Source organism: Anthonomus grandis, chromosome 24 (genome assembly GCF_022605725.1).
Source record: "Anthonomus grandis grandis chromosome 24, icAntGran1.3, whole genome shotgun sequence".
Classification (NCBI taxonomy): domain Eukaryota; kingdom Metazoa; phylum Arthropoda; class Insecta; order Coleoptera; family Curculionidae; genus Anthonomus; species Anthonomus grandis.
In genome coordinates, this window is record NC_065569.1 from 727,334 (window position 1) to 739,455 (window position 12,122).

A 12,122-nucleotide genomic window follows, 5' to 3' on the forward strand; every position below is an offset into this window, starting at 1 on the left:
ATCCATCGGATTATGGTTTTGTTCAAATTTCTTTTTTCCAGGGCATTTTTTACCGCTACATGTGACGTGTTATCAAATGCCCCAGATATATCTAGAAAGGCGCAGATGGCTGTTTCTTTCTCATTCAGGCTTTTCTGGATGATTTGTGTCAGTTGATATAGTGCGGTTTCTGTGGATCTGCCCGCTCTATAAGCATGTTGACACTGATGTAGAGGTGCTCTCTCCAGAATGTCATTCCTGATATGGTTGTCTACAATTTTTTCTATTGTTTTCAGAATGAAAGACGTAAGGCTGATAGGTCTAAAAGATTTGGGGTCAGTCCCATCTTTTTTTCCTATTTTCGGTATGAAGGTGACTTTTGCCCTTCGCCAGCTACTGGGAATGTATCCCGACGCTAAGCTCGTCCTTGCTATTCTACTCAGGTGAGGAAGGACTTTCTCTTGTCCGTTTTGTAGGAGAGCAGGAAAAATTCCATCCACTCCCGGTGACTTGTACGGTTGAAAGGTGTTTATTGCCCATTTTAACCTTTCTGTCGTAAAGACGGTCCTTGCAACTTCCCAGTCCTCTTTTTTAGGATTGGTGTACTTTATTGGGACCGTTTCTATAGGTTCGCACCCTGGAAAGTGTGTTTGAAGTAATAGGATGGCTTGCTCCTCTTCTCCCTTCGTGTAGGTGCCATCTGGCTTTTTGAGGGCCATTATTGGGTATGTGCCTCCCTTAGCCATTGCTTTGTGCAGTCTAGCCGCAGTCGGAGTGTTAGCGATTTCCGCACAGAAAGTTCTGAAGTGCTGTCTTTTGGTTTTTCTTATCTCTTTGTTATAAAGAGTAAGCACTTCGGCATATACCTGTCAGTTACCGTCTCTTTTCGCTGTATTGAAAAGATGACGCACTTTTGACCTTAGTTTTGACAGGTGTGTATTCCACCACGGGGCGTCTTTAACGGGTCTCTCACTGGTCACTGGGCAACTTGAGTCGAACGCCTCATTTATTGCACGTGTGACAGCTTGTGAGTCCTGCTCTAAGTCTAGATGGTGCGGTTTCCCATTTAAGCTTAGATAATTTAAGTTGTTTTCCAGATTGGTGTTGTATAATTCCCAGTCTGTTTTTCCTGGGACCCTCCTTTCGGGTCGATTGTATTTAATGCTGTCCAGCTTGAATTCGATAATCCTGTGGTCGCACAGTGATGGTTCAGCTGATACTCTCCAGTCCTTGATGTGGTCTCTGAGACTGGAGCTGACTAAAGTAATATCTAATACTTCCGATCTTGATTTAGTTACGAATGTTGGTGTAGTTCCCACATTCAGAACCTCGAGATCGGTTGTCGTTAGATATTCAAGCAGACACTCACCTCTAAAGTTAATATCTGTGCTTCCCCATGTGATATGGTGAGCATTTGCGTCGCAGCCTAGAAGGAGTGGTAGACGCAATCTGCTACAGTATTGAATCAGCTCTTGCACTTCTGCTGGTGGTGTCATAGGCCCATCTCCAGCAAAATATGCTGACGCAATTACTATGGTCCTGTTGGTGTCCCCAATGTCGAGATTTACGACAATAGGTGTTAGGTCCCGTGTCATGAGTTCTGAAATACATATGTAATTGATGTTATTTCTTATGAGAATGCAGGCTCTGGATGATTCCTGCCTGGTATCATATATTACTTTTGACGTTTTGCTTGACAGACCCTTGATCTGCCCCCGATTGATCCAGGGTTCTTGGATCAAGACTAGTCCCAGATCTTGCTTGACAAACATCCGTGCAATCACATCGGAGGATGCTCGTTTGTGTTGCAGGTTTATTTGTGCTAATTTGCTGAATTTAAAGGCTTCTGGTTTGGCAGAGTGAAGTCCTCTTATGATTTGTCAGGGCCATCCGGTCCGTCCCCCTGATGGTCTACATTAGGTCCCAGAAGCCTATCTTCTTCTTCGCTGCTGATGACATTCTCCTCAGCGGAAGTGGTCGGGTTGACATTGAGATCGAGGTCCATGCCCTCGGTCTCTTGTGTTTCAGTCGCCGTAGAGGTGTTCTCATTGGCGACTGGCTCGGAGGAGGTAGAGGCTAAAGTGGATGGATCAAGCTCCATCTTTTTGTCCTTTGCCTTCTTCTGCTTTCTGAGGCCAGATACGGGGATTTGCCCAAACCTGTAGTGGATAGTGTATCCCTTTGCCTGGATGCTATCCGCAGATTTGGTGTCGATCCCAACAGAAAGCACTTGACCGTGGCCATTTCCTTTGGCGCTTATTACTTTCCAGGTCTCGGTGGAGATCTCTGGATTCTGTACTCCAATGAGTTTCAGGAGAGCTGTGGTGTCTTGCCCTTTGCTCCGTGGAAGAAAAAGGCTGATGGTATGCGCTTTTGGGATGTCCTCTCCTCTTTTCGCTACCAGCGCTGGCCCTTTCCATTCCTTCAACCTAGGTGCCATCTGAGCCAGCCATTCTGCTGTCTGCTCCGACTCGCAGTCCACAAGTATCATTCCCGAGCGAAAATGAATACCTGAGAACTGCAGGCCCTTTGTTGTGCTGTTGATCATTTCTAATACGATTGCTTCCTCCACATCTGTGAGTTGTTCGGAGGTTAGAGTTGCCTCAGGGTAGTCCTCCGGCAATACTCCGATTCTGATGAGCTTTGCCGCTTTTGCATAGCTGGTGGCTTGCCCTGCTATGTTTGCAGACTTGCTCGTCTTCATTACCCGGGGATCGTCACCGGTTCTTTGCTTCTTTTCCCCCTTTTTTTGTTGGGGTGAGATGAAGTCACTTCCCCTCTTACCTTGGGGGTTTTTCTTAGGCGATGCCTTGGAGGTTTGAGGAGGTTGTTCTTCCTTTCTTTTTTCCTTGTCGTCTAGGACTTTTTTCCTCGCTTCTTCGGGTGACATGCCCTCGTGAAGAAAGCGTTGGTATTTCCTGACGCCTGCACCACTAAGTCCACGCCTTAGTGGATCGTCCCTTCCCCCAGGCTTTCCCAGTTCTGGAAGAGAAAAGGAAAATCTCCTTTGAGATTTTGAAGCAGTTTCTTTTCCCGCTTGCTTTGTGGTGGAGGGTGTTGCCCCTGCCATCTGAGAGGAAGAGGTTGTTGCTCCTGCCACTTGCTTTGAGGAGGAGGATGTTTCTCCTGCCTTACTGTTATGTTCGGAGGATTGTCTCCGTTCTTTTGTTTTTTTTTGTTTTCTTGCTCATGTCCATGACAACTGCCTTGGCAGCCCACTGTTTCGTCAATTCAATTCAATTCAAAAAGAAAACCTCTTCCTGCGATTAGATGGAAAGGTCAAGTGGCGGCACCGCACAAACGCCACAAACGAACGACGGAGACGGTCCCGATGGCGCGATTTTGCGGTTCCAGGAAATCTTGAATCGTTGTTGCCGCGTTGGCGAAAAAATAAAATAAATGAAATCCCTAACATTTTACAAATCTAGACATGCCGCCCACCTTGAAAGAACCTTTCAATATTTATATAAATGTAAATAAAAATAAACTTAAAATTAGTTTTACAAATTATTAGTCACAAAACCAATAACCCGATAATATTAAAATTGTTATTCGAACTGAACAGGCAACACACTTATTTTGCTCACAGCACGTCTGAATGTTCTAGATTTAGTTTTTACTGAAACCACACGCACTATTTAGTCCTTTCCAGGATGCATATCTATAATCCTACCCATACTCCATAGCTGTGGTGGAGTATTCTCCTCTCGTAGCAGAACTAATGCATCGATTTTCAGCAGGTCATTATCCTTGGTCCTTCATTTAGGTCTCGCATGTAGTGAAGTCAAATATTCGGACGACCAACGGCGCGAAAAGTGCAAAACTATTTGCTTTGTATATACTTTGCCCCTTTGAAATTAGAATCGTTATCTGTGTAAATGTCCTTACATCACCCCCTGCGAGACGTGAACCTTTTCAAAGCATTCAAGAAAAAATGAGTACTTAAATCCCCCACTGCCTCTATATGTACCGCCCGAGTGACGAAACAAATGAAAATGCATATGTATGCTTTAACCACCCTTCTTGAACGCAACTTACCATCCTTGATTAGGATAGGTCCAGCAAAATCACATCCAACGGTTAAAAATGGACGTCAAGGTAAAAGTCTAGATGAGGGAAGATCTCCCATGATGGGCGTACTAAAGGAAGGTTTGTATTTAAAACATACAGGTTTTGGCCCACTGCGTGACGACAAAGCGTCCCTTCCCGACCAGACTGATTTGTAACGCGAAGGATACATGTACTTCTTGCATTTTAAACCTTTATTTTTTGTGATTGAATGTTTCTTTTGAAAAGTGATTGAAAATTCTTATTGAAATTAACCAGTGCCTATATACAAACCCACTACACGGAACATTGGTCCTTCTCAACGGATATTAGTCACCCTTTGGACTAATTAAACACGATAAGAAGCGAAGAATTCGTCGCCATTTTGCGCCCATTGGCATAGGCGACGAAAGGCGAAGCGAGCGGAGTCGAAAGCTGGCCCTGTTGGTCCAGTCAAACATTCACAGTTGGGTATTATTATTCATTTGTTTTATTACTCGAGCAATCCATTTGGAAATTGTAATGTCTTTGAGCTCCGATGATTTTTTGCAAGCTCTTAGGCCTACCGCACACTGGCAACTTTAGATAGGCAACTTATTAATCATAAAAATAGAACACAATAATGTTTATGATCTGCCGCACACAGGTGATTATTTAGTTGCGGCAACTAAAAAATTCCAACCTGTTAAATTCTTTGAGAGACGAAACAGTTGCTGATAAAATAGAACAAGCTTGTTTTAAACGGGATCGCGCTCACTGGTGATTTGCTTTGAAAAAAGTTGCTTTGTTGTGCAAAAGTTAATATTTGTCGATAAGCCGGCAAATTACAACAAAAATGGCTGCTATAGATGTTGAATTGTTTATTACTGAAGTCGAAAAACGACCAGCATTGTACAATACGAAACAAAAAGAATATATGTCACATACAACAAAAGAATATATGTCACAGATTCAACATACCTACAGAATTATTCAAACATATACAGGGTGTTTTTAAATTTGGGGTTTACATTTTAACACTATATAGAATGTAAGAAAATAAAAACTTTTATAAGAATAAAATTTTGTCCAAAAAGGTCATGATTCTGAGATACAGGGTGTAAAAATTTTTCATTTTGCTAGGAGACTAAGCAATTTAGGTCATCTGTTTATAGGAACTTTTGTTCTTATTTTGACCTACAAAATGTCGTTTTTAAAGCACAAATTATAAAAGTTTTTTTTTTAACAATCGATTTCTCGGTTATGAATGAAAAAACATGTTAAATAAAAATGGCCTAAAAAACTACAAATTTTTGTTCTGCCAAATAATAAAAATATTCATTGCATTTAAATAAAAAATAAAGTTTTTTATAATCACATTTTTTATCATCGAAATTGCTTTCCTCCAAAATACAGTGTGTTTAAGTTAGCAAAATGGAAAACGTGAAGACCCTGTATCTCAGAAACAAGACAATTTAAGACAAAATTTTATTCTTATAAAAGTTCTTATTTTCTTGCGTTCTATATACTTAGTGTTAAAAGAAAAACCTCAACTTAAAAAACACCCTGTATATTCACAAAAGACCAGAACATAAATTTTTAAATCTTATCATATTGCCAAGGAACAGACCCTTGAGGAGAAATAAAGTAATTTGCAATATAATCTCTAACTGTATACCCTTCATTGTTGCTCCTTAGTCCAAGAGCAGGAATGTCTTCCAATGGACATTCATAAAAGGTGTCTTCAAAATTTAGTCCATCAAGTTTTCTCACATAATTGTGTAAAATACAGCATGCTTTTGTAATGGAGTCGCTAAATTCAACTTGGGTATCTAGAGGCCTGTGGAGTATACGCCACTTGTTGGCTAAAATTCCAAATGTACATTCTATCATTCTACGTGCCCTCGAAAGTCTATAATTAAAGATTCGTTGTTTTACGGTTAAATTTCTGCTTGGATATGGCCTCAAAACGAATTTTGAGAGAGCAAAAGCTTCATCTCCCACGAGCACAAACGGCATAGCTTTTCCATTTTCATCATTAGGAAGATTTTTTTCATTCGGAATATTTAATTCCTTCTTGTCAAGCAAATGCGAAAATGCCGATTGTTTAAATATGTTGGAATCACTTGTCGATCCATAAGATCCTACTTCAACATATATAAAATTATAATTGGAATCTGCAATGCCTAGAAGAACAGTAGAAAAGAAAGATTTATAGTTAAAAAATTCGGACCCAGATTTATCAGGTCTTTTTATTCTAATATGTTTCCCGTCTACTGCTCCGATGCAATTGGGAAATTGTGTTTTCTCATTAAACTCATTGGAAACTCTTATCCAGTCATCATGATCCGGTTTTGGCATATAGACTGGCACCAAACATTCCCAAAGTTTCTCACATGTGTCTTTTACAATTTTTCGTATCGTTGTAATTCCAAGTAAATATTCATAATGTAGTGATGCAAAGCTATTCCCCGTTGCTAAATACCTAAAAAAAAAATTGTCTAATATACATCATGTTTTATACATCATATCATATACATAATGTTTTTTTAGGTAACGAGTTACAAAAAAGATGGAAAAATCTTAGGACATGTTTTAAAAGAGAGTACGATGCTCAAAAGAATATTGCCTCTGGTTCTGGGGCTAAAAAGAGAAGGAAATATCTTTACTTTGAGCAGCTTTTATTTCTGCGGGATTCTATAGAAAGCAGAATTAGTTACAACAGTCTCGAACAAGGTACTGATGATGTAAAAGATAACACAGAAACCAGAGAGGAAGAATCAGAAGCTAGTGAAGCTACGCAACTTCGTACTGGTGCCAAGACTGACCATTCTAGAAAGAAAATTTACCAAAAGATAACTCATCAGAAAACATATGAGGAATCTCTGCTTCAGATTTTGAGGGAAAAAAAGGATACAGAGAATGAAATTGACGAAGATAAATATTTTCTTTTGTCTCTACTCCCTTTATTAAAAAAATTTAATGAAGACCAAAAATTTATTGCACGAACGGAAATCCTGAATGTGATAAGACGCGTTCGTATGTCGGGAAGCGCCAAAATCAAGTTCCCCATGAAGCAAATGCTTTGCACCACCAAAATACTGCCAAAAGTCTTGCTGTAAATATTCCTTCAATTAGTGCAGAAGGATCACATTATGGAGATGATAGAAATAGTTCTTTGCACTCGCCAACATATTCCTACCACCAAGAAGGTTATAACAATGTTATACAAAGCAGCAATCGCAATCCAAGCTATACTGCAGCACAATATATTTCAGACTTTTCCGCAGGACAGGTACAGGTTTATGCAAATACGTCCCAACAGCAAATTGATGATGAGTCAGAAATGTCGTCTCTGCTTGAATTACATTAAATGCTTATAATACTAATATATTTCTTCGTAATAAATATTTTTCGATAAAATAAGTTTTTTTCTTACCTTAGAGTTACGGCCAATCTTTGCTGTGGCGGCACAGCCATTCGTAATTGTGTATTCTGGTATGAAATATGAGGACCTATCAACACCAGAAGCTCATCAAAGCTTCTTATACTCATACGGAAATAATAAAAAAATTTATTTGGATGTTCCCTCAAAGTGCTGAACAATTTATAAAATTGCCCATCTAGAAGTCTTTTACTTATCAGAGGATGGACCCAAAATTTTCGCTTTCCTTTTTGACGACGTTTTTTTAAAATTCATTTCAAAGCACAAACGCACGCTGTTTCTAGGAAATCCATTTCGACTGAGGTTGCGGAGCAACTATTCAGTCATCATTGGGCGTTGTAAATAGATTTGCAATAATTTTTAGTGACTAAACTATTTAATCGCCGAGATTAAAAAGTTGCCAGTGTGCGGTAGGCCTAAAACATCGTTTGAAAATGGTCGATTTTGACGTCTACGGGCGATTTTAATACCGACTTTTACCGCAGTCTTGATGACATCAGTGACATGACGTCAACGTGAATGAATCGGCTAGGTCTTGCTTCTTATTTTCATTGATAAAATACTTAAATTAGCTCAGAATTTCCCGATATCGGTATGGAATAATTCTAGAGACTCTGGAGAATCCGATTATGTGCATATCTTTTACCAAGTCGCCTTCCTTTAGCTGTGATCATTCGACAAAGTTGTAAAGTTTTAGAATTTACCGTGTTTTCATGCGACGGAAGGACTTATACATGGCATTTTGGGTGCGGGAGTGGAAGTTTAATTACTATTTATTTATTTTAACACAAAATCTAACTGTGGACTGTGGATCATTGTTATTATTTGAATTGTGAAGAAAACGCAAGCGTTAAAGGTAGGCCTTAATGTAATGTAAGCTTTAATGCAATGACAACCTAACCTCTACATGTATTATGTAAATAAATAACAAGACCAAAAAAGAGAAAATATTGAACTTATTAGTTAGAATAAGGCCCAAAATGTGAAAGATTGGCAAATTTCCGCTTAACTAAAAGCTGTAAATGTTATATTACACCTTGCATATAAGCATATAATCAGTTTTCACACAAGAGGTACCTTAAAAGTATAAAATAAAAGTATAAAAGGTGTAACCTTAAAAGAGTAAGGAAATTCAACTACAGTTATGTGTCCCTAGTCAAATATGAATAACAAATAGATATCTGTATGGTCTAACAATTAGTGTCCATGCAAGGGTATCTTAATGGTTTTGTTCATGACTGGCAGCAGGCCACTTAGTCTGAATGCTCAGGTCAGCGAGATGGCAGGCTTTAAATATCTAAGAGGATAACCGAAGCAGTTGTTAGCATCCAGTTGTGGTACTAATAATGGATAGGAATGCAGATTCTGCCAGCAAGATGTGTCAAGTATTGAGTTGATGATAAGGTGGAAGGTGGTGGTGCAAAAAGCAGAAAAAGCCAGTCTAAAACTCAAGAGACTTTTTTATCTTATTGTTGTTGTTCAATATTCTATATTATTTAGATACCAAAGATAGTTTCCTATTCCTATGTTGTTTGTTTTTCTATCATATAGTTTAGTACATATTAAACAACATATTAGTGATTACTCCTCAAACAAAATTGTACATGATCATTTTACGAGAAATAGAGAACATATATATACAGATTTTTATAGGATGCACAAGGTTAAGTGTGGGGTTTCCTTCTATGGTCCCAAACTCTATAATGCTCTCCCTGCTACCATTAAACTCTTACCTACCAAGTTTTCTACTGCAATATAAATTTACTATAAAACAATATCTATTGAAAAAATGTTTTTTCTCAATACAAGAATTTCTAAATGATGATTTCTCATATATCGTCGCTTTGGTTGTGAACTGTCCTAACCCACATAAAGTAAAACTGGAGCTAGCGCGCTTTCAAAAAAGTTTGTTTCCAAAAAACTTATATATTCTTTTCTAGAATATTAAAAAAAGGTCAAATCATAACAATTTTTTGATATTTGTAATTAGGTGTCATACTTGTTGTGTGGATATTTTTATTTTGAAATTATAAACAATATTTTAGGTTTTATGTGGCTTAGCCCCTTTCACTACCACAGAGCTAGTTGTTTTGCCGGAATATTTTAAGATGTGAAAAGATCTAACAATAATAATGTTATAAAATAATGATAAAACTCAGCAGTTTTTTTTAACTTTTTATTATTAATATTACTAATACAAAATGTTTAAAAATAAATTTTATTTAAACTGTCAGTTTTCGTCGTTCTCGGATTCAACTTGATCCTCATCAGTGGTTCTTAGTCCCTCATAAAATCCGTGATAAGCAGACTTTATGTCAGATGAGTCAGATTCGCATAACTTACGCAAGCCCGTTAATTTTCGTTTTTCAATTGGTATACTAGTTGTATACAAATTAGGTACTAACTGCATTTAGGGAAGATACGCCATTTCTTAAAGATGCCTTTTTAACTTCTATGGAACGAAATTCAGAATCATCAAGACGTTTTTTAAAGAAAATTTTGTTAGGTTCTTCTTTCCTATATTGAATCCATTTTATTTTTAACCAATTCAAATTACTTCCATCTGTACATTTTTTTTTTTTGTTTAATATTGCGGATTTGGAAAAAGATTTAAAATTTAAGAAATCTGAATAGTTCATTTCAGTAACATTGTAAAATGGTTGCTTAGTTTTTGCAGTTCGAGCTACTGTGTACCAACCCTCTGGGGTGTAAATATCGATTTTATTACCACGGTTTTCAATGGCAGAATGAACGCTGTCACATTCCATTTAAGAGTGTCCTGACTCCATAAATTTTTGGTTAATAATTTCAATCGGAAGCAAATGTACAGCTCGTAAAAACATGGCAGCATTAATGCAGTTACGGTTTTGTCCCGATGCTGTGTCAGCATAGAATGTAACTTCTTTTACTTCAGGGCTAAAGCCATTTAAAAGTTTCCACAAACAGGTTGCGATCTCTGACGAACCTTTGGTGCCAACCCCCTCATGCCACATAAAATTTTCAGCTTGTGCAGTCCCCAAATTATATACGGTAAAGTTAAATGTCTTTAGTTTTTGGGTATAGTATAACTTTCCTACTTGTAATGAAGGCGTTAAAAGAATTTTCTCCATATCTACGGCAAAACACAAAAAACTCTTGTCAAGTTTTGCACGATTTTTGTCGATTTGTTTTGCTTCTCTAGCCTCTGTTTTTCGGGCCAAGTGTGCATCCATACTGTCTTGCATTTTTATCTTTTCCTCATCATTTTTGTTTTTAAACTCGGCACAATAATCACATTGATCTTTTTTAGGCCGATGGAAACCAATATTGAACTCCGAGGTAAAAATATGCTTATAAAAGCTAGCTTTTTCTGGTACTACTCCAAGCTCTGCACAATAATCTTTATAATCTAAATATATTCTATTTTCAGATAATCCTGTAGGGAGATATTCCCTCTTTGTTGTGCTTCTACAGTAATGTGAAGAAATTAAGGGTAATTTTTTAATGTGAGATCTTATTATGTCTTTGGTTGCTTCAGATTTTTTTTGCGGTGGTGATTTCTTGCCCCTTTGATCTGGCTTAACAGCAGAACTTTTATCCAGTGCTGTAAGTACCTTTTTACTCGAAATTTGTAGAGTTTTAAGGAAAAAGTTTTGACAAACTTGATGTTGTGTATGTCTTGCAGTAAGTTTATATACTAAGGTAAACTTTCTTCGACTACCCTCTTTTTGTACAACGTATGAACGCTTCTTTGGGATACGCTGAACATGTTTAGCAATAAAGTTCCACCTTGACTCTTCGCTTTTTATATTATAAAATTCGTTAAAAATATCATGTCGCGTTTCATTGGAAAAAAGTTCATTACATTTGTAATGACATCTACATTTTACCTCTGCTACTGTTTTTGCTTTTTTAGGTCTTCCCTTCTGTGTCCGATATTCTTTTCCCTCCATTCTTAAAGTTTTTTGGACATTTCTGGTCCATTTTGATGGGTCACGTTTTCGTTTTCTTGTTAGCTTTTCCTTCTCTGCATTTTCGGTGACATCGAATGTTGATGTGGCATTGTTTCTTTCCATCAAAAGCCTTTTTCTTACATTTACTAACGGTTCTGAACTTGAAGATGCTTCGTCGTTATCGTCGTTTCGATTTTCTTGATTTTGCACTGAAAATTAAAAATATGGTGTACTTGATTACAATAATTAACAAACTACCTTCAACTGGTGGTGATACTCGACTGTTCAAAAATTCTTGATGGTAAGCCCCGGATATTCAACGCTTTGTTCTCTGCCTAAAAGTAATAACATTTTAAACGTAATTTAAAAAAAAACGACTACTTTAAATGTAACGCAGATGCATGCTTAGAATTACAAACGATAAATATATTTATTTAATTTTTTAATTTAATTTAATTAAACTTAACTTAAAATATTAATTGAAAAAAAAAAACATTATTTTTAATAAATCACATGCGACTGCGTACTTGCGTTAAATTTTTTATACCTTCAACTGTTACTGGTGGCGATAATAATAACCCATCGGTATCGGGAATGTCTTGCCCACAATCTCCTGCAGTAACCGGCATTTTATCTAAAATGTGCATACATTTTAATAATTATCTTTTTATAAGTTACAATAAGTTAGGTATTTAATTTGTACATATTTATAATCATGTTAGATACAGAAAGTACGTTAA

The 12,122-nt window shown here is 37.2% G+C and overlaps 1 protein-coding gene across 1 annotated transcript; it reads right to left on the reverse strand.

Annotated features, from left to right (window-relative positions):
- Positions 1-848: 848 nt before the first annotated feature.
- LOC126749336 (uncharacterized) lies at positions 849-1,574 on the reverse strand. The gene has a single exon (XM_050459007.1). It carries the CDS (start codon positions 1,572-1,574, stop codon positions 849-851), a length of 726 nt encoding a protein of 241 aa, XP_050314964.1.
- Positions 1,575-12,122: the final 10,548 nt, after the last annotated feature.

Coding starts and splice junctions, on each gene's coding strand:
- LOC126749336 (XM_050459007.1), bottom strand. CDS start 1,574: ATGACACGGGACCTAACACCTATTGTCGTAAATCTCGACATTGGGGAC.